At 35.1% G+C, this 21,756-nt stretch overlaps 1 protein-coding gene across 2 annotated transcripts in view; it reads left to right on the forward strand.

Annotated features, from left to right (window-relative positions):
* PDGFC (platelet derived growth factor C) overlaps positions 1–16,293 on the forward strand; it is a 162,723-nt gene extending 146,430 nt beyond the window's left edge. The window contains exons 4-7 of one of the 2 annotated variants that reach the window (XM_016200315.2): positions 3,975–4,182; positions 9,031–9,059; positions 9,145–9,248; positions 15,098–15,202. In XM_016200315.2, coding sequence (XP_016055801.1) covers positions 3,975–4,182; positions 9,031–9,059; positions 9,145–9,248; positions 15,098–15,110 — 354 coding nt within the window. In that variant the 3' untranslated portion in view covers positions 15,111–15,202. Of the gene's footprint in view, positions 1–3,974; positions 4,183–9,030; positions 9,249–15,097 lie in introns of both variants that reach the window. The other variant, XM_016200314.2, reaches the window with a different exon arrangement.
* Positions 16,294–21,756: the final 5,463 nt, after the last annotated feature.

Genomic DNA, 21,756 nt, shown 5'->3' on the forward strand with positions numbered 1-21,756 from the left:
CCCACCCCGTTCATCACTGCCTAAAGTGGGGGTGTTGATTTAGTTGTTTGCATTATAGAACATCTAGAAACTCTGCTTCTCATTACTGACCGTTGTCACCCACAAAACAGTCCTAGACAAATCATAACTTAGTAATAAATATCTATTTTCAGGCTGACAAAAAGAGATAAGGAATGGGGAATGTGAAAATCCAATTCAATTCTAGACATTTGGCCCAATCTACAAGCATTGCTAGAATTTTCTAGACACTAAATAAGAGAGAAAAGCCTATGAGCCTGTACTGAAAAGAGAAGGTTTCGCTTAGAGGAAAAATGAAAACTTAAAAAAAAGAGGACTTTTTTGCCTCTAACTGCTTTTTTCCATTGCTTGTCTTTTTCTCTGAAAATCCCTGTAGACAACTTAGAAAAGCAGAACTTCGAAAGTGAAGGACTTGGTTGTTCCTTGAAACAGTGGGTGGGGTGACAGTCATGAGAAGTCCCCTAAAAAAAGCACTGCTTCCGCTGTTCTGTCTTGGGGTTAATTCTTTGAATCTAGGGGAAGTGAGTTGATTTTCCCCTCCTGTTTTTTTTTTTTGGGGGGGGTGCGAACTGCTGTGTGTGGGTGTTTATTTTTGAAATGTATCTTATTTTAATTTAAATATTCAAAAGCTTGCAGGTTTATAACATCAACCAATATATGGATGCAGTAGCATGTGCCAACTTGTTTCCTCCCTTCTTCTGTCATGTGAGGGGATTGCTATTCTGATACTTCACTGAACCCAAGGTGTGCATATTTCATAGGCTTCTATTGTTTTGGTTTCTTTTGTATAAGTATTTTAACCTTTATCTCAGCAATATTGATTTCAGTGGGGACTTTCTATTGCTTCAAAAGGAATGCTCTATGCAGAGCCTCCAACAGACGTGGAAAGCAAAATGAGCCAACTCATTCTTGGATTATGGTCTGATTGAAAATAGCTTAAGGAACAATTTTATATTATGCTTAACTGTGCACTTCGACACTTTAATGAGTAATATATACTTTCTGTATTAGTTTTCTATATATTTATTCTCTGTGTACAGACTGTGACACATTTAATTTGTTTTACTGTCATAGTCATGAGTAATGCTCAGTTATTCTTTGAGTATTAGTGATCTTTAATTTACTTTACATAAATATATGTACATCTTGGCTTATTTTTAAAAATTTGCAAAACTTTCGCTTTAACCTTTTTACCTTATAAATTGAATCAATATCAACCAAATTGGTTAAGTTAACAATGGAAGTTTCTATTAGATAATTGTTTATTTATGCATATAATATAGTTACCAATCATAATTGTACTCTCTGTTAAAGCAATTTTGAATTTCTTGGACAAACTTGAAAATACCAGGAGTAAATAGGAATGTATTAAATTTGGTTCCTGCTCTCAAAAGTTAGGTAGAATAATTGGAAACATCTTAGTAGTAATATTTTAGTCAGAATCTGGACATTATTGAAATTCAATCTTTAAAATAAGAACAAAATCATTGTTGACCCACAGTTGCCACATCCATTTCTGCCAGTTATTCTTTATGACAGTCCACCCTTCTACCGTTTGTGTGCAAATGGGCTCGATACCCACAAAGCTGTGAGCCCCCGCAGGAGCGGTGCTTGCCCCAGAGAACGATTGTCCTTTTTCTAAGGAGCAGCTTCTGCTTTTCAAGTCCCACAGGACAGCCTGGAGAGGGAATCTTTTTCAAACTGGTACAATTGAGATATATGGGACAATGAAGGCCCTGTTATTGAGGACCTCTTCATGGATGAATTGGGTTTCAGGGAAGGCCATTAGAAGTGGTGAAGATTTATTATCCGGATCGCAGGAGGGAGAAGAGGAGCCGCCTTTAGCGTGGGTGGAAGCACAAGGTCTGGGGGAATCAGACACGCGCAGCAGTTAGTGAAGAGTCTAGATTGATGGGGACGAAATGTGCGCCACGCTGATGACGGGAGGATTCGATGGGAAGGGTCAGCAGGGGTCAGGCTGTAAGGATCTGGGTACAGGGTCAGGAATTTGGATCCCACCCTCCAGATGAGAAATCAGCCGAGGCGTTTGTCCAGCTTCGTCACGCGATCAGTGATAAGTTATTTGAGGCAGATTAACCCAGGGTCATGCAGCGTAGACTAGAAGGAGTAAGGAGAGACGAGCGGCAGGAGGCAGGGCTAGAGGGTGCTGTATACAGTACGTGGCTTTCCCTGTGTAGCCCAGGATCTAATGAGGATGAAAAGGAAGAGCTGACTTGGAAGTTTTTTGTTGTTTTTATTATGACAAATGTTATTATTTTTACCTGATCTCCAAAAGGAATCCATATTTATTATAGAAAATGTTAAAAATATGGATATGTACATGAAAGAAAATTAAAATCACCCATTCTCATTTAAATCATAGATGAACACTTGGCATTTTAGGTATTGTTGATTTTTTCTGTTTTGTTTCAATTTATGTATGTTGACATTATGGTATATTAACACTATTTTTGTACAGCTTGTTATTTTTGTCATTTACTACATAGTAGGCATTTCTTTTGTTAATAAAAATTCCCAGAAGACCTCATTTTTAATGGCTGTTCACTATTTTGGTTCCAGAGTAGTGTAACTAACTATTCCAACTATTATAAATTTAGAATTTTTTCAACTTTTTTGTTATCATTATTCATACTACTATAATGAACATCAATCAACATAAATACTTTATTCCACACTCTTCTCCCCTCCTCCAGAAAATATTAAGTTAAAAAATAATAAAGAACTAAGTTGAGCATTTGTTCATTTATTTATTTAGCCTATTTTGATTTCAGTTCTGATCCACCACTTCCTACCTTTCGCACACGTTAAGAATTGGGGGAGGGGGTCTTTATCGAAGATGTATTGAAATTATTGTCTTATTTTGTTGCTTGCTATTTAAAATGATGTCTTTTAATCCATTGCTTTACATATGGGCATTTAGGTTTTCAGTTTTTCTCTGTTTTAAACAACACCATGATGAATATCATGGCACATATTTTCATGTGCACAGATAAAAGGATATAAACCTTAAAAGTGAATTACAAGGGTTTGGAACATATAAATCTTCAACTCTAAAATCTTATGTAAACAGAAGCAATTTACACTCACTTCTGTGGGCAGAGCGGAGAAATTGCAGTTTACCTACATCCTTGGGAATCCTTCCTTTCAAATGCTTGCAAATCTAATGAATGTGAAATAGTATCTCATTTTGTTTTGCTTTTCTCTAATAACTAACGAATTAGCATGTTTTTATGTCTGTTCGCTATTCAGGCTTCTTGTCTATAATTTGCCCATTTTTTATTTAGTTACAGTATTTGTCCCTTTTTGTATACTCTGGATACTAATCCTGTGAAAGTTATACAGTTTGCCAAGGTGTTCTCCCAGTATCTGTCTTTTAAGCCTTTTCATTAAAAAGAATTTTAGGCAAATTTATCAAAGTTATATTTTATAGTTTGGGTATTTTCTATCTTGATTAACAAGTTCTCCAGTGGTGAAGGCTTTTCACCTACATTCCGTTGTGATTCTTTAGGAGTTAATTATTTTATATTAAATTTTTAATTCACCTGACACACACTTGCTTCACTACATAGTGATTTTCTAAATTAAGGAAAATGAAAAGTGAAAAGCAAACAAAAATTTGGTAAATTGTATTATAGTTTCCATTGTAAGTCTGTAATTGAACCATGAAGACGTTTTAGTTTTTATTTAAGGACTAGGTAGCCACATCCACTTCAATTTCTGGTAATGAAATGAATGCCTTTCTCGTCGACGACACAGAAGATCTATCAGAGTTCATCTACATGAAGTCTTGCAAAATAACTGCTACTAATTGGAATTGAAAAGGATCTGACTTCCCGTGTGTTTACAGCCTTAGTCTACCTAACTTCTTGTATAAGTCCAGAAGGAATACATTGTTGTTTTTAAAGCAGTTAACATAGAGTTCTTTTTACTTTCAGCAATTCACAGAAGCTGTGAGTCCTTCAGTGCTGCCCCCTTCAGCTTTGCCACTGGACCAGCTTAATAACGCTGTCGCTGCCTTTAGTACCTTGGAAGATCTAATTCGGTATCTTGAACCAGATAGATGGCAGCTGGACTTAGAAGATCTGTATAGGCCAGGTTGGCAACTTCTTGGCAAGGCTTTTGTTTTTGGAAGAAAATCCGGAGGTAAGCTCTCTCTTCAGATTAGAATCTCATCTAATTTTCTAAACTGCTAATGTTTCAGATTCTTCTGACAGCTTCTAATGAGTAGAGTTTAGAATTCTTCAGTGATATATTTAAATAATCCATTTTAATTACAGTTGAGCTTATTCACACACTAAATAAGAATACATACAAAAGAAGGCACTTCATTATAACTCAGCGAATTTGGAAGAGGGATACTTTCACTGAAAATTCTTGTCATTTTTTTAATTCAAAAATATCATTTTTATGGTCTCCTATTACATTTTACAAGAATCTTTACTTATTCAAACCTAATATTTGGGGTGTATTGATTCAGAGATTCAGGAGAGATTATCATAGCTGCTAAGAAAACCCTTTTGGAGCTAGAAAAGGGGAAGCTCTACCAAATTCATTACGTACCATGTCCCCTCGGGTCAGGGTTGTATCAATTTCTATTTCCAAAGCCTAGAAACTTTTCTAAATAATATGAAAAATAACAGTGGCTCACCATAAAACAGAACTAGTGATCTCCAAGACAGAATGCCTAGGAAGTAGGAACCCACACCGTGATGATGTTTCTCTTTCTAAATTTGCTTGTGACATGATCACTTTTGACCATAAGAGCGCAGCTCCCTTCAAGAGTGAACGTGTTAATCGTTCAACTCAATCCCCACAAGAAATCGAAAGCAATGTGAATTAACTTTACTGTAAGGTTAGCTAATTTCCTAGTCACATTAGAATGTAATAGAAATAACTGAATAATTATAACACACTTAAAAAAACCACAAGTCTGTTGCCATCTGCCAGAAACATTGCAATCTACCCAGCGTCACTTTGGAGAATGGAATGACTGGAAAATGCACGTAGAAGGAGCCACGTTGGTTGATGGGAGTGACTCACGGGCAGATGGCAGCAGACTTGTTCGAAAGCTTGTCAGAGAGGAGCCCGCTTCCTGCCTTGGGGCCGGAGCTTTCATCTGGCGGCCTGCTGGGGCCTGCCCGCCCGCTCGCTCTGCAGCCGGCTGCTGCCTTCAGCGCCCCGTGAAGCCGCGTTCGCGTCCCGGGGCGGCCGCATCTTGTCCAGACGCTGAAAGCTCTTGCATATTTATAAGATTGGATCTTGATGAATAACTTGATGCATACGTTACGAACAATACTTCCCTTCCCTCCCACCTCCGACAGGAGCGGGAAGATCTGCAAGGCTGGCTCAGACACCCGTGAATAGAGCCTTTGTTCGCAAATTTGAAGTAGATTATCGTGTCGATCTGTGAACAGCAGAGGATGCAGACCAGGTTCTGAGCTCAGATCTAGTTTTTGGAGGGCCGATCTCAGGATCCTAGCGTGAAAATCTCCCTTGTAAGTCATATATGCCTTTAGGCCTGTGCCTCTGCGCGGGGTGATCAATGGCTTGGCCAGAGGCTAGCGTATATTGAAAAGCATCCAGCGCAGAACCAGATCTTTCAAATATTCATTTAGCACTTTCCAAATTGAAGCCCTTTGCCGTTTGCCAAAAGTATTAACTTTTTAAGCATACAGTAAGTGTGAGAAAAGCAGTGTATATTTTTGGAACTTTACATAAACTAAAATGCAGGTGTGGGATAACATCTATATAGACAAAACCAACTTCCCTCCCAAGAGTCTTTCTACAAAGGAATGAAGAGTAAAACGTTTAAAAGCTTCTAATTAGACATCGAAATAGATTTCCCACAGAATAAACATATCACAGTGTTACCACATTCATCTTAGAAAGACCACCCTCAGATTGCATTACAGGAATAGAATATTCTTGGGCTATCTCAAAAGAATGAACAACTGACAAAGTAAAATGTGAGCATGTTTTTTTTCCAGTTAGTATTACCTTTTTTAGTAAAACTTGCAATATTGATGAATCTAAACAAGAAAATTTGCATTAGAAATAACTTTCATTGGTGTCATACTCAAAATCTTCATCTTTTAGAAAGACAAATTAATGCATGGGTTGTCTTAGGAGGTAGTTTTGAAAAGGAAATAAGGAATGTTGCATTTTACTTTACAAATCTTTTGCAGAGGATTACTTCCTTAATATTATAGTTTAAAAAGTAAGTATGTGTTGGGGCACGATATTTTTCAATAGATTATTTTCTATTATTATTATTGCCTAGAAATTCTGCACAATGTTTAGAGTATTTGTGATCCCAATTTATCACAGTACTTATTTTAATGAAACTTAGATGGGTTTGAAGCCTTAGAAATAGGAAGCATAACTTTCACATAAGATTACCAATTTAAAGCCCTTATTGTATTTTTAGCCCAGAGTAGACAGCACTAATGTTTTTCTGTTTCATTATTTTCCCTTCCTCTGGTTCAAGGTTTTCATTCATACCATGCTACTACAGAAAGAAAAAGAAAAAATGCATATTTTCTAAGTCAGGCTTAACTAGTACTTAAAAGGGGCTTTGGACTTTTGTGTCAAACATGATAAATGAGTGGAAGCTAAGTTGAAAGTGTGTTTAAATTTTCACATTGTAGCAGGTATCATAACTTAGTTCACTTGGGAAATCTATCTAACCTTTTATTGTGGTTAAGTAAACATTTTAAAGTGAACATATACAGTCTCATTTTCTAGTTTCACGAAATAGTGTGTTTAAAACTATTTGAGGTAGATAAATATCCTTTCAAAGCTAAGAGCTTCATTCACATTCTAAAGAAGTATAAATCTTAAATAAGCGTTGCAAATTTTGGCAACTGGCTTTTGTATGTGTGTGCATGTTTTAAGTTTTCTTCCTTTCTTACCCAGATAGTAACTTCTAGAGAAAAGAGTCAAATAAAACTCATATATAGCTTTAACAATCAAGAGTGGTATGTACATATACTATTAGTTCATCAAAATGAAATCAGGTAAAATATGTGACATCATCTAACCTGATAATCTCATTAATTTTATTAGAGATAAATTGGTCTTTTATAGCACTCAAACGAATGAATTCATTTCCCCTTAAATAATCAAAAGCTTTACTTTCAAGGGATCATTTTTCAGATGAAAAGAAAATCTTTTAATACTCAAATACAGTGATTTTTCTGTTGAGTTGGGAAAAATAATTTTTAACTGACTAACATGTTGAAATGAACCTATTGAATGAACATTCCTTAGTGTTTTCCTAAACCTGACCAAGGTTTTAGTCAAACATATATATGGTTCATATGTGTTCATAATTTATGATAACATATGCATATGATTACATATGCATTACATATACATATGTAATACATTTCTTGAAAATACATTAGCTCCCTTTGACATTTTAGAAACGCTTGATCACATATACAATGTAACATAGCCAAGAAAATAAGCATTTGATTTGTAATTACCTTGTCATTTTAAAATTATTTTAAAATATTGGCACTTAGTTTTTAAAACTGGATTACATAGTGATGATTATTATTTGAAGCAATCTTTAACCAGATAATATGTTTTTTCTTTTCTCTCAATTCTTGTTTATAATGTTTCCAATATTAGCAAAAGGTACTTAACTAGATTTATTATATTATAGATAATTTTCCTAAATTTTGATAAACCCTTATTTTTTTTTACTTTTTAAATGTTTTTATTAATTTCAGAGAGAGGAAGGGAGAGGGAGAGAGAAATAGAAACATCAATGGTGAGAGAGAATCATTGATTGGCTGCCTCCTGCACGCCCCCGACTGAGGACCGAGCCCGGAATCTGGGAATGTGCCCTGACCTGGATTTGAACCGTGATCTCCTGGTTAATGGGTCAATGCTCAATGGCTGAGCCATGCCCGCTGGGCAAACCCTTAATTTTCTGAAGGTAAAAAAAACTCTGATCAATTATATGTTATCCAAAACTCTTCAGTTTTATTGGACTAATTTTTATTTGAATATTTCTAAGGGAGAAAAAAAGCATAGCTATAAAGCAGAAATTAAAATAATATTAGAGATGTTTATCCTAATAATAATTAACTACTATATATGTTATATATAAATTCATATTAAACATTACATGTTATTTGGTATAATTTAACTGAGGCAGTATGATTTTGTAGTTAAAAACAATGGTTCTTTGATAATTTACTGCAACATTCTGATGAAAGGATATTTTGTTTGGTCTTGACAAATAGGTGTCCTTTTAAAGAATAAAACACAACATGTTTAACCAACTTGTTAAGAGAATGGAGACAATGGTTATAAATTAGACATTTCTTCCACTCTTTTAAAAAGAGAAGAATAGAAATCTGAGTTAAATTAAATTTCAAAGACCAGAAGTTCTCAACACACCAGAAACAGCGCTTTCCATAACCTCTGCCCCTTTAAAATGGTGCACTCAGCTGTCTTCAAAATTTCATTTTCTTTTTACATTTTATGATTCTTATTGCTGAAAGATTATAGGAAGTTCTGTCTACAAGCTTCTGTAAGCTGTTCTTCATTAATTGCATGAGCTTGTAATCCTTTTTAAAACTGCATTTGTTTTTACTAAAGTATCCATTGCTTTACATTCTATTCTTCTTCCCAATAGTCTCCTTGTTTACTTTTCCACTAAGGTTAAAAGGTGTAGCCCTCTTTTTCCTCTGCAGTTTCCTATTTATAGCTCTCAACTGTTTGGTTGGCTCTCTTCTTACTATTGCACAATGACATCTCTTTATTGGCCACTAAGTCATAATGAAGCTTTGTTTACTATAAAATAGAAAGTCCAACTTGCAAGCTGCATAGCTGCAAAACTTAGCTAAAATAAGGAGGGACATTGTCAGGATTATTGTTCGTGAAATCGTTTGATTTCTCTGTGAAAAGAGTTTCATGAAATACATTCAAGCTCAAAGCTCTAACATCTATTTTTTCTCTTTCTTTTATGCCGTGCAGTGATGGATCTGAACCTTCTAAAAGAGGAGGTAAGGTTGTACAGCTGCACACCTCGTAACTTCTCGGTGTCCATAAGGGAAGAACTAAAGAGAACCGATGCTATTTTCTGGCCAGGTTGTCTCCTGGTTAAACGCTGTGGTGGAAATTGTGCCTGTTGTCTCCACAATTGCAATGAGTGTCAATGCGTCCCAAGCAAAGTTACTAAAAAATATCATGAGGTAGGTATATCATTTTTCTTTTTGGGTTCCTTTGGGTGTTGTGTTCCTTTAAAAATAACAAAACAATGTATCTGAAATGAATTTTTGTTCAGAAATATGTAGCATTCTTAACACACACACACACACACACACACACACACTGTATGTTCTCATTTTTAAAATTAGGACTTTTAACTTAAAAACCCCAGACATTAAGGTTATTGAAAGCTTATCCTCTGATAGTAAGTACACCATGGCTAGTCAATGAAGTTTTTGTCTCTCATACAAAAAACAAAATGTGTTCTTTTATAGGGTAAAATATGGGTGAAATTTTTCAACTTTTCAAAATCTGAAGGGAAATATTTTAAAGAGAATCTTAGAGATAAATTATTGTCTATTTTGGAGAAAAACGATCTTTGATATTTATTTTTCCATTTGAGATATGTGAGCTCATAAATCCCAAGAAGACACATTCATAGTTATACACATCTTCCTATTATTCATGTTGCCCCAAATAGCATGTTATGGATGCTTCCCTTTTTTATCTCATTATAGAATCAAGAAAAATCCAACATTAAATCTTAGTAATTGCTGTTTTTCAGGGCCTTGGGAACCTTAGAACTTATACACTCCAAATTTGGTGCTAGAATATCCCAAATTCTATCCTGCCCTCTCTCCAAGAGCATCATGTAGGATTCATACATCACTAAGCCATTCCTTCTTGATGAGTCAACTTTGATCTTTACAAAATGTTTACTTTATCCCAAGCCCAAATCGGCTTTCCTGACTTAATTTCAATATAGCTTCATTTCATTAGTTTTACTTTTTCTACTAAATAAAATAATAAAAATAAATATCTGCTTAGTAAATAGAATGATTATAAAGACATCAATGAAGCCCATATCTGTTAGGTAATCTAAACATGGACAGTGTCCTAAACTGTACTGCATATGACATGGTTGTCCTACCCTTCAACAATATTGCCTTAGCAGCTGATACAATGGAGGAAAAAAACACTGGATTCCAGAGGACAATGGACTTTGTTTCCATCCTAGATCTACCTTTAACTTGTATCCATCATCAGGATACATAACTTCAATAAAATAGTGTAAGATATGCAAATTATCTGGTTTTTCTTAAACTGTGTTATTGCATGGCAATTACTAGGCTGCAATTTTTAGAAGGTAACATCCCAAACTAGAATCCTTTGAATAAAAATAGGACAATTTACTGCCATTACACATGTTCCATTTCATTAATACACTCCATTCTTCTAAAGAGCCTTGTGCTGGGGATAGTCTCCACTCCAGTGTCAGGAAGTAGACAGTCATGAGCTTGGTGGCTGGAGGAGCTCCAACCAGGCTATGCCCAGAGGCCAGCCTTATTGCTGCTCCGTGAACTGGGATATCTAATCAAGAAGAAACCCTTAATATAGTAGTTTTAAAACAGGTTAAACTTAAAATATCTTAGGGCCAGGCTGATAGTAGAGTTGAATGGCCTAACACAAAAGGATGTAGTGAGAATAGGAATTAAACTTGAATGATCTTTTCCTACCTAAAGTCATTCAATTTTGAACTCTCTAAAGCAGGTCCTTACTAAACAAAGTGTGTCTGGGAACCTGATTTAGCCAACAGATCTTGAGTACATGACCACCTTAAGAGCTGTAAAATCCAGACCAGCTGGATTAGCCTTAAACCAGCTTATCAGATGCTGGCTCCCAACTATGCTTTTGGTCGGATACGTCATATAAAGCATATCCTCCCCCATCCTATACGTGTAAATTTCTTTTCAAATGACATTAGTTTTAGGGTTATGCAGGAAGTTGCCACAGAATTTGTAATATCTGTTTTAAAGTGTCACGTAAAACTTATGTGGGGAAAGACTGTGGACACTGCTTGTAGCCTCACTGTCATTCTTTCAGAACGACATTGAGCCATTACTCTCTAGTCTTTGGGTGGGAATGATTACATATATACCTTTATATATGTGTATATATACATATATAGCTTTACATGTGTAATTAAAAGACCGAGTGTAAGTTTCCCACATCTCTAAAGTGTGTGTGTAGAAATATAGTTACACAGTTACCTACTTCACGTTTCTCACAAATAGCTCCAGTAATACCCATGTCTTAATTTTTTATCATTCATTTTTGTGTGATCATTTTTTTGTTAATGATCAAATAATTCTGGGGGGGGGGTTTATTTGGCGAAATTCATAATTTCTGAAGCCTGAATATTTCTTGGTCTTATATTTTAGAAATAAGTTTTTAGTCTAATACTACTCCTGAATAAATGAAATTATTTTTTAAACATAACTTAAAAATTACTAAAAGCACTAAGTCATTGAATTGCATTAATCTGGATCAAGAGATTTAATGTATTGAAAGTGAAGCCCGTCTTGGGCTTTCATTATTTTTGATGAGCATTTTCTCATTTTCACTTTGAAGATTAACCCCCCGCACGGAGAAGGCAGAAGCAAAGACAGAGCTGAAAAGTTCTAAGTTTTCTCTCCTTCATCTATTTCTATTCTACCATCTTCCCTAAATATTAAGCTGAAAATATTTGCTGTGTGCCTACAAATATAACTGAAATATTCCCTCTTTCAATTTCCTTTAGCATTTTCACTGAGTTTTGTTCAACCCTTGTACCAAAAATAAGTTTAGAAAATTAAAAGGCTCATAAAATATAAGAATATTATTTATCATGTTTTAACATAATATTATAGCATAATAATATTAATAATAAGATCCTTACTGCTCTTGTATCAATCACCAGATACTTTTTGTTGGAAGACATTTTAGCCTATATATATCTTTAACAACTTTGCTCTCTCAGAAGACATTTTAGCATATATATATATATTCTTAACAATTTTGCTGTCTCTGTATTAGGATTTTTCAGAAAAGCAAGATGGGAACTTTGTGTATGTATAAACTCTGATACTACCTCTTCCAAAAACATGTTTTAGTGTCCTGTCAATCCCAGTATAACTAGTCCATCCTTCTTCGTGGATGTGCGGGATTTTAAGTTTCTCTCTGTTAAAGAGCATTTACTATTTCATAGCTTATTTGTTTCTACCAAATTGAGGCCTAAAGAAGAACAAAGATCACATTACACTATAGAGCTGAAGAGCACAGACACCAAAGCCAGACATCCAGAATTTGAACATGACGTTTGTTAGCAATGTGACTTTGAGCAAATTACTGAATCTCTTGTGCCTTGATTTCCTCACCTGTAAAGTGAGTTTCCAACCCTCATTTCTTATTATGAGGATTCATGGAGTGATATCTGCAAAATACTTAGCACAAGGTCTGGCACATTTCAAGCCCTTAGTATACACTAGCTTTTCTCTCTCTCTTTATTTTTCCCTCTGCGCCTAGCCTTCTTCCTCCATTACGGCAAATGATCAATAAAGATTTGATGAATTTTCCTCAAAGGTAGGAAGGGTATTCTCATTCTGGAAGAAAGATCTATAAACTACTCTAACAATACACCTGTTTTGTTTATTTTTCCCCCATTTTTAATCAGCCTAATGATTTTTACTTTGTTTATATCTCCATATATTTAATTTCATTTTTCATAACTTAAAGTATAGTCTTACATTTTTATGGATAGATGTTTGTTTTGGGGGAAAATATACCAGTCAATTGACTTATTCTAGCAATAAGTCCCATCCTCCAAGGTCCTATGGCACCCAAAAATTTAAGGGCACTCTGCATACTTTGGACAATGATACCTGTGTCTCTATTCCTTGATGGGTCCTTCTGTATCTAATCTATTGCTTTCCACTGGTTTTAGCTTTTCCCTGGATTATTTTTTCATGAGCTTGTAGTTATAATTTGAACCTCTCCCTTAATATTTTGTGAGATGTGCTTCTCTGCCTGGTTTCCCTTCTGGTGTCCTAAACTATATCCTGAAAAGCTAATTATCATCTTTCATACTATCTGGGACCTGCTGGTCATATTCCAAGTCCAACTTTTCTCAAGTTAGAACTTTCAAACAGAATTAAGAAGGAAAACAATAAGGGTGGTCCCACCATCATGTTAGAATTTCTTGTCCCGGTCATCAACGTCACTAGAACAGTAAGAGACTCTTCTTCCTTTGTAAACCTCCACAAACATCAGGGCATGAAGGCTGGGGGGGGGGGGGGTGATAAGGGACTTTTTACTGGTGAATGTATCTTGACATAAGCACTGCTAGAGGAAGGAAGTGCTGGAGGATTGCAGCTTAGCACCACCGACTGTCAGGATGGCATATGGTAGCCTCTCACCTGTACCTTTCATAGTAATTTTTCCCCCTGCAACCTGGGAAAAGGTATACAAGTGGAGATAGGAATTAAAGACACTGGCTTTGTCAATATTGCCATTTATCTGTCTAACTAAGCACATTAAAATAATACATTTTAGTAATTTTTTTCTAGCATTATGAAATGTAATAGAAAATCTAATTTGAAAGTTGGCTCCCATAGTTATTTTAAGACTTGCAGTTTATCTTTCTACAAAGAAAGTTCCTAAATAAATAGGATGTGTGACTAAGAACATTCTGAGTCTCCATATAATTATTATCTGTGGCTCTAATAATTTATATTTGGCCAAAGTGCAGATACTGGCTGTGTCACTTATTCTCTCTAAGCTCCTCTTCCTTCATGTGTAAAATAGGGGGATGGTTGTAAATTACTTCATAGAATTCTTGTGAGTTAAAGTGTGTAAAACCCTTATTAGAGTGGCCAGCACTGATAAGCATTCAAAAAATGTTAGCTAATTAACCTTTGGTATGACCACATTCTCTAAATGAGGTATACAGTCTTTTTTTTTTTTTTTTTTTTAATCTTCAAGAACAGTCATAAGACTTGACTTGTGCCTTTAAGGATTAATGAACATTTCCAGGAACTTTGAGAAGTTGCTCTATGAAGTTATCTGTGTCATCCAGAGAGCCAAGAAACTACACAACTTCATGTTCTTATGTGCTCTAGGGATTCTTTATAATACAAACAAACATAATTTCTAAAAATGTATCATTTCTATTATAAGAAATAAAATGTAATGCACATTAAATAGGTTGTTCTTTTCAAGGATATCAGGTAATCTTTTATAGAATCCATAGCTATGTCCTTTTGTTGTGTTGAAAGGAAATATGCTCAGCATCAGTGTCTATTTTGCTATATATTTTATAAAAAATCTCAGCAATCCAAAGTGCAAGTAACTTCATTAAGTAGAGCCATTATTGTTATTGCCAAACCTCCGTACACTGCACAGTAGGACCCAGCTGCAGAAAGTTAGCTGTGACGGAGGCTGATGTCTATGAAGTACATCTAATCCATCTCATCAAGTTTATAGAGGACTTGAAGTATAGCCAAGAAAATTAATGAGTGGCATAATTGAGCTAACTCAGCTGCAGAGTGATCATGTTTCTTGTCACAGCATCGCAGTACTTGCATGTATTGCTTCAAGCATAAATATTTGTTAAATGTGTGAATAAATGAATGACTGAAAGAAACTAACAAACAGAAAACTTAAGAGTGCAGTAGTGGTTCCAAAGGTTAAATTCTCTCTAGTCTTGCTAAATGAGTAAAACAAAGGGTGCATAGTGAGTCTTTCAATTTAGGACTGTTCTTGATTCTGAGGCAGCATCCTTCCAAATTGTTGGTATTGAAATATCCTTTCTTTCATGAAAGATTGATCTTTGATGTGGGGTTTGTTTGTTTTTAGGGGTGGGAGATTGTATTCCTAATGCCTTCACTAGAAAAAAATTAAAATCTGTAGGTCTTTGTTGGGCCTCACATTTGTTTTCTGAAATTTTACTTGTCTATGAAATCATAAATTATAGATATTGGTTGATTTTAACGGTGGTTTACATTGTTTCCTTCAGGTCCTTCAGTTGAGACCAAAGATCGGTGTCAGGGGCTTGCATAAATCTCTGACTGACGTGGCCCTGGAGCACCATGAGGAGTGTGACTGCGTGTGCAGAGGGAACGCAGGAGGATAACACATCGGCCAGGCAGCTGTGTCCCCACAGTGCGCTCAGCGCTGACTCCCGTAGGACTGATGCCTTACCGCCATCCATAATCTCAGTTGTTTGCTTCAGGGACCTTTCATCCTTCAGGATTTACGTTGAGTTCTAAAAGAGGAGACACCAGCCGGAATTAGGAGTTGTGCAACAGCTCTCTTGAGAGGAGGCCCAAATGACAGGAGAAAAGGTCTCCGGGCGTGGAAAAAAATATTAAATGTTGTAGATCACTAGCTAGTTACAGAGTTCCCATGCACTTACTCAGCTGGCTGTGTTCTATATTTCAGTTGCCTTGATATGACTTAGGTTAATGTCAGTACAGGAAAGAAATGTGTGCAGATGAGCACCTGATTCTATTGCCTTGCTTATTAACTCTCAAGCTCCATGTTCTGGGCCTAAAATCACAGAAATCTGGAATTTTTTCCTTATAATCACATATATATAAACAGGAGTGTTCTATGGTCTACAAACTTGGTTTTTGAAAAAAAGGAACTGTGTTGCTATAAATCAAACTTGTGTCATGTTGATAAGAAAGACTGGATTTTCCATATTTCTTATAAAAATTTCTACCATTTAGAAGACATGAACTACATTCATGGTTTGGAGGAGACAAACCTGAAAAGAAGAGTGGCCTTATCTTCACTTTATCTATAAGTTGGTTTATTTGTTTTATTGTGTACATTTTTATATTCTCCTTTTGACATTATAACTGTTTGCTTTTCTAATCTTGTTAAATATATCTATTTTTACCAAAGGTATTTAATATTCTTTTTTTTTTTTATGACAACCTAGATCAACTATTTTTAGCTTGGTAAATTTTTCTAAACAGAATTGTTATAGCCAGAGGAACAAAGATGATATGAAATATTGTTGCTCTGACAAAAATACATGTATTTCATTCTTGTACGGTGCTAGAGCTTAGATTAATCTGCATTTTAAAATATTGAAGTGGGAAATGAATAGAATTTGGTACGTTGTGAAGACTTTTGAAAATAAGTAAGTTATCATAACCTCCACTCCTATTGTTGGAGATGCAAATAAAAAGTGGCATATGGAAATAGGCATTCAGATCCATCATTACTATCCCCGAACCCTGATTGTGGGAAATGCGAGCCTAGCTCAGAAGAACACAAAGCACCTTGAAAAAAGAGACTTGACGGCTTCCTGAAAAGTGTGCTCTGCTGTCCTGTAGGAACACATCCTATTTATTGCGATGTTCTGGTTTTATTATCTTGAAACTCTCTTCCACACACTTGTATAAATACATGGATATTTTAATGTACAGAAGTATAACCAGTTCACTTATTGTACTCTTTGGCAATTGAGAAGGAAATCAGTAAAATACTTTGCTTGTAAAATGCTTAATATTGTGCCTAGGTTATGTGGTGGCTATTTGAATTAAAAATGTATTGAATCACCAAATAAAAGTATGCAGCTATTTTGGGGAGAAACTGAATGTGTGTGTGTGTGTGTGCGTGTGTGTGTGTGTGTGTGTGTGCAAGATTTGTCTCTGAAACTCCAAGAAGGTGAAAAGTGATAAAGTTTCGTGTTACCATGAATTTTCGTTCTGCAAAAAAGGATGTCAGTGTAAAAGACCCCGTAGAAAAGTGAATGTTTCTGTTGAGGTTTCCTTGCCCATTGTCTCCAGTGCTTTTGAGCAGTGATTTTCCTTTCCTCACTGGTCAGGATACTGATTTCTGGTCAATTAAATTGCAGATGACTTGAAAGTTGTTACGTGATTTATGAAATGCCTAATGATAGATTACAGAGTAGTATGAAACAGGAAAAAACAACAACAACCTTGTAACTTTCCACTCATGTCTTCATTTTCAGTGGCAAACCCTATATGGGGTGAGCCTGAATTGATCTGGCAGATGGGTTGGTGCATTTTACATAAGATTTTTCAAGGTGTGAATCCCCAATTTCAGTTGTAGATTTCTATTCAGAGCTGATGTCTTATCTCTACCTTTCAACTTGCCTGAGACACTAGAGCCCAGGGCCATGCTGTTCTCAGACACTTCTTCCAAGTAGTACTCTTTTTTTGGTACTTTTCCAGCTGGCAATCCTACACCCAACCACATGAAAAAAAAAAAAAAAAAAAGAATAAAATGAGCATCCATGTTCTGTGGTACTGACTTACCTTCTCATAGTTTTGTCCCAGCCTTATGAAGCCTACTAGATATAGCTTAACTGTGCTCCACTGTGTCTCCCTCTTGGCAATTCACAACTCTCATGAGCATAGTAAAAACTCCATTAAATCTTACAGTAAATGGCCTGTGTGTGATTAAACCAGCACTTCCAACCACTGAGTGGATCATCTTTTCTTTTTATTTTTTAACATTTATTTTTTGTTTACTTATAAAATGTTGAAAACCAGAAGAAATTACTCTATAAAGGTAGGAGTCCCACACACTATTGTCAGTCACTGAGTGGGAAAGGTGTGAGGTCTAAATGCTTAATATGCACAATTCTTATGGTTCATTTTACTTAAAAAAAAAAAAGTCAACCCATTGATGGCACATGTGACCATAAGTTTTCAGAATTCCAAAACAATATTGACTATATTTACCTCAAACTCTTTTGTATGTGTGGTGTGATACAATTTTCCCCCCTCTTTCACAATACTTTGAAACTAAATGTTTGGTTTTCCAGTTATTGATTTTTCTACCAACCATATCTCATATATCATTTCTTTTCAAAGTTAGAGATTTACTAATTCATTTTGGTATTATTCATATTTTGGATACTTATTTAGTAGTATGATTAAATTTTTTGAGGCAGAATTTAAAACAGACTTTAAAATGTGACCATATAGACATAGCAGTAATAGATGAGTCATAATCTCCTCATTGTCTACCTCTTGACTCATTTTGTATCATCAAACCTAATATAAGAGTTCTAGCGAATACTGTTTCCTGAAAATGCCGTACAGTATTCCCGCACATCCTTGTGCCAGCACATGCTATGTTCTCCTTTTGGAGTACTGTTCCTGCACTTACATATTTCAATCATTTCCCTTCCTGTCTATTACATTGTTAATTGAATCCTTTTTTGCTGCCTCAGCATTTGCACGGCCACCTACACCAAATCCGATTTCCTTCATAACTGCTAACCCATTATAGGAAATCTGTTCAGTATCAATCTATGTAAAATTTAAGGAAGAGATTCAGTATTTTGGAAGGAAGTATATCTTTAAAAATTAATAACTTTTTAACCCAGCCGGGCATGGCTCAGCAGTTGAGCTTCAACCTAAGATCCAGGCGATCAGGGTTCGATTCCCAGTCAGAGCACATGCCTGGGTTGCAGGCTAGTCGATCAGTGACTCATCATTGATGTTTCTCTCTCTCTCTCTCTCTCTCCTTCTCCTTTCCTCTCTCTGAGATCAATAAAGGTATATTTAAAAAAAAAAAATAACTTTAAAAAATTATATATGCAATTCCATTTGGCTTTTTAAAAATAAAATTGCAGAGCTGATCTTAAAATTCATATGGAAATTCAAGGGGTCCAAAATAGCCAAAAAGTCTTGAAAAATAACTACAAAATCGGAAGATTCACATTTCCCAATATAAAAATTTACTACAAAGTTATAGGAATAGTGTGGTAAAGTTAATAAGTTTAAACATACAGAGCAATGGAATAGATTTGAGAGCCCAGAAATAGACCCTTCATTTATGCTCATGGAGAAAGAGTATTCTATTCAAGAAATGTTTCTAGGACAATTGTATATTCAAAATATTGCCAGGACAACTGGTTATGCAAAAGAATCAGTTTGGACTCTCCTCACACCATATACAAGAATTAACTCAAAATAAATCAAAGACCTAAATGTAAAAGAGAAAACTACAAACTCTGAAAAAGGCAAGGAGAAAATTCTGATGACCTTAATTTAGGCAATTATTCCTCAGATATGACTCCAAAAGAAAAAAATAAATTGGACAGTATCAAAATTAAAAACTTAAGTGCTTCAAGGACACTATGAATAAAATAAAAAGGTAACCCACATAATGAGAAAAAATATTTGCAATTCACATCTGCTTAGGTTCTTGTATCTAGAATATATAAGGAACTTTTACAACTCAACAATAAAAAGGTAATTAACCGAACTGAAAGTGAGCTAAGGCTTTAGGCCTGCTTGCATAGAAAGGCTTTGCGCTTGCTCTCTGACTCCTGCCGCCACTGTAAGAAGAATATGCTGCAGAATGTTCACTGGTCCCAGAAGATAACTGGTGCACGTTTGAGCCTGATAACGCCGGGGAGTCAAGTCCCGCTGGGCCCAGGCAACCCACAGATGCTTGGGTGGGAAACAAATGACTCATGTCATAAGAGGCTGTGATTTTGAGGGTGTTAGTTATGCAGCATTATTTGGCAATGATTGACTAATAGATATTATTTTATTTAAAATGAGGTCTTATCATACATATTTTTCAGTGAAACTTTCCACTTTATGTGAAACATATATTATTGATTTACTTTTAGGAAAGAACAGGAGATAAGCTCTTTGACAATGTAGCCCACCTTTTCAGCAACCATCCTCAATGTCATTTATTATATTATTTTTTGTGTGTTTTAATAAACATTTAATTAATAAAACATTAAAAACATCTAATAAAAATGTTTTATGTTTATATTTTAGTAAACTCTCTTATGAAGTACATTGGGTAATTTTCTTCTGTGTTTTTTTTTTTAGGTTATTTTTCTTTCCAAACTTCTTTGCTCTCTATCTGTCTATATCTATCATCTATCATCTATCTATATCTGTCTCTCCTCTCTCCCCTTCTCTCTTTTTTCTTTTTTTAACATAAGATTGTTTGCATAATTTCCATGCCTATAATATTTTTCTAATCATTTCCATAATGCATGGTCTGTGTCCAGACTACTGTTTACTCTGATGTGGGAAGGGTGAATCCTTGATTCCCTCTTTACTTTTCTAAAACTTGTTTGCCAAAGGGAACTACAGTGTGAGGATTAGATATTATATTCTGTTTATTTTTCTGTTCCTTTGGAGGAAGGAGGTGAGAGCACTTTTAGGAATGTTCAATCTTTGATAAAATAATTCTGCACAGCTCTCTTGTAAAATATCTTTTGTTGGAATTCACTCTGGTAGAAGCAGGCATCTATTCTGCATGAAGTGGAGAAAGGGAACAGATAAAGCAGGTTTCATATCTGACTCATAACTCAGTGTAAAGACCTTGAGGCTATGCTGTCATTTGAGGGCATCAGTCCCCACTTTTCAATTTCCACGTTTCATCGGAATCTCCCCAGAAACCATTTTCTCTTGCCCTTCTACTCACAAAGGAGGAAAGATAATGTTATCTCCTCTGGCTGCTTCTCTTCAAAGTTAGCCATATGAGTGAGGAGACTTAGAGTTTTATTTCAGTATTATATTTGAAAAGAGAAGTGGGAATGGAAATTGTCCTAAACCTCACCCTGAGCTACTCTTTTATTCCTAAACTCTCACCCTCCAAAGTTTATAGCATAAAGTATGTATGTTCCTCCCATTAGATGCTATCAGCAAATGCACACTGTGTTGGAATTTTGTTTCTGTGATCTAGCTCCCCTTCACTGTTTTATCCTGATATTACCAACTACTTCAATATTATATATTGCTATAATTCTAACAATAATTTGAATTTTGCTTAAATAATTTTTGCTACCCGAAATATGCTATTTCCATTTTTATACTTACAAACTAAATAGTATATGGTTCTATAAAAGCTTTTGTTAAATCTTGCTTCAGATTTAATGTAAAAAGTTGCTAACACCATTCACTACTAGGTGGGTTGCAGACATCTGCCCATTTGTGGAGAAAGCTTAGATTGCACCTTGTTCTCGTTTGTTCTGAGATAAGGTCTTCCACAAACTCAGGTAGAAAGTACAATAATTTTTTAAGTTGAACTTGAAACAATGCTGTACAAGTGTGTTTTTTATCTCCTGTTTTGGAAAAATAAAATTATTATAAATTTTGTAATGATTTTAAATTCATTGAATAAATAGTTTACTTAGAAGTACAACATTTAGCCTTGTTTAAGGAGCTTAGTATTACTGCCTTAAGTGATACTTCCAAAGTAAGTCAGATTCATGACAACCCACTAAACACTATTTGAGTTTCCTGTTAGAAACAAATAATCAGTTTAACACAGTTACTCAAAGATGTTCCTGATGGACTTACTGATAGACAACCAGCTCCAATGACACCAGCAGATAGACAGGTGTATTCAAAATATATTTTGTATGAAATAACCTAAGTTTTGACATAACTAAATGTCTATATATTTAATAATAATAACCGGAAGAAGATTTTTGAAAGCAATCTTCTCCAAAATCTAAAAAATAAGAGATACTCCTATTGTTTCATAATTAATTTGAACAAGAAATAAAACCAGTATCCCCTCATCCAGATTTTTTTAAGATAGTGCCTATCGTAGAGATTATCTTCCAAATTTTCAGAACAGCAGTCTTAATTTCAAATGATTAGTCACAAATCAGCAACTACATGTCTATGTAGCTATTACAAGGAGAGT

The sequence above is a fragment of the Miniopterus natalensis genome, chromosome 4, assembly GCF_054644295.1.
Source record: "Miniopterus natalensis isolate mMinNat1 chromosome 4, mMinNat1.hap1, whole genome shotgun sequence".
NCBI classification, from domain to species: Eukaryota; Metazoa; Chordata; class Mammalia; order Chiroptera; family Miniopteridae; genus Miniopterus; species Miniopterus natalensis.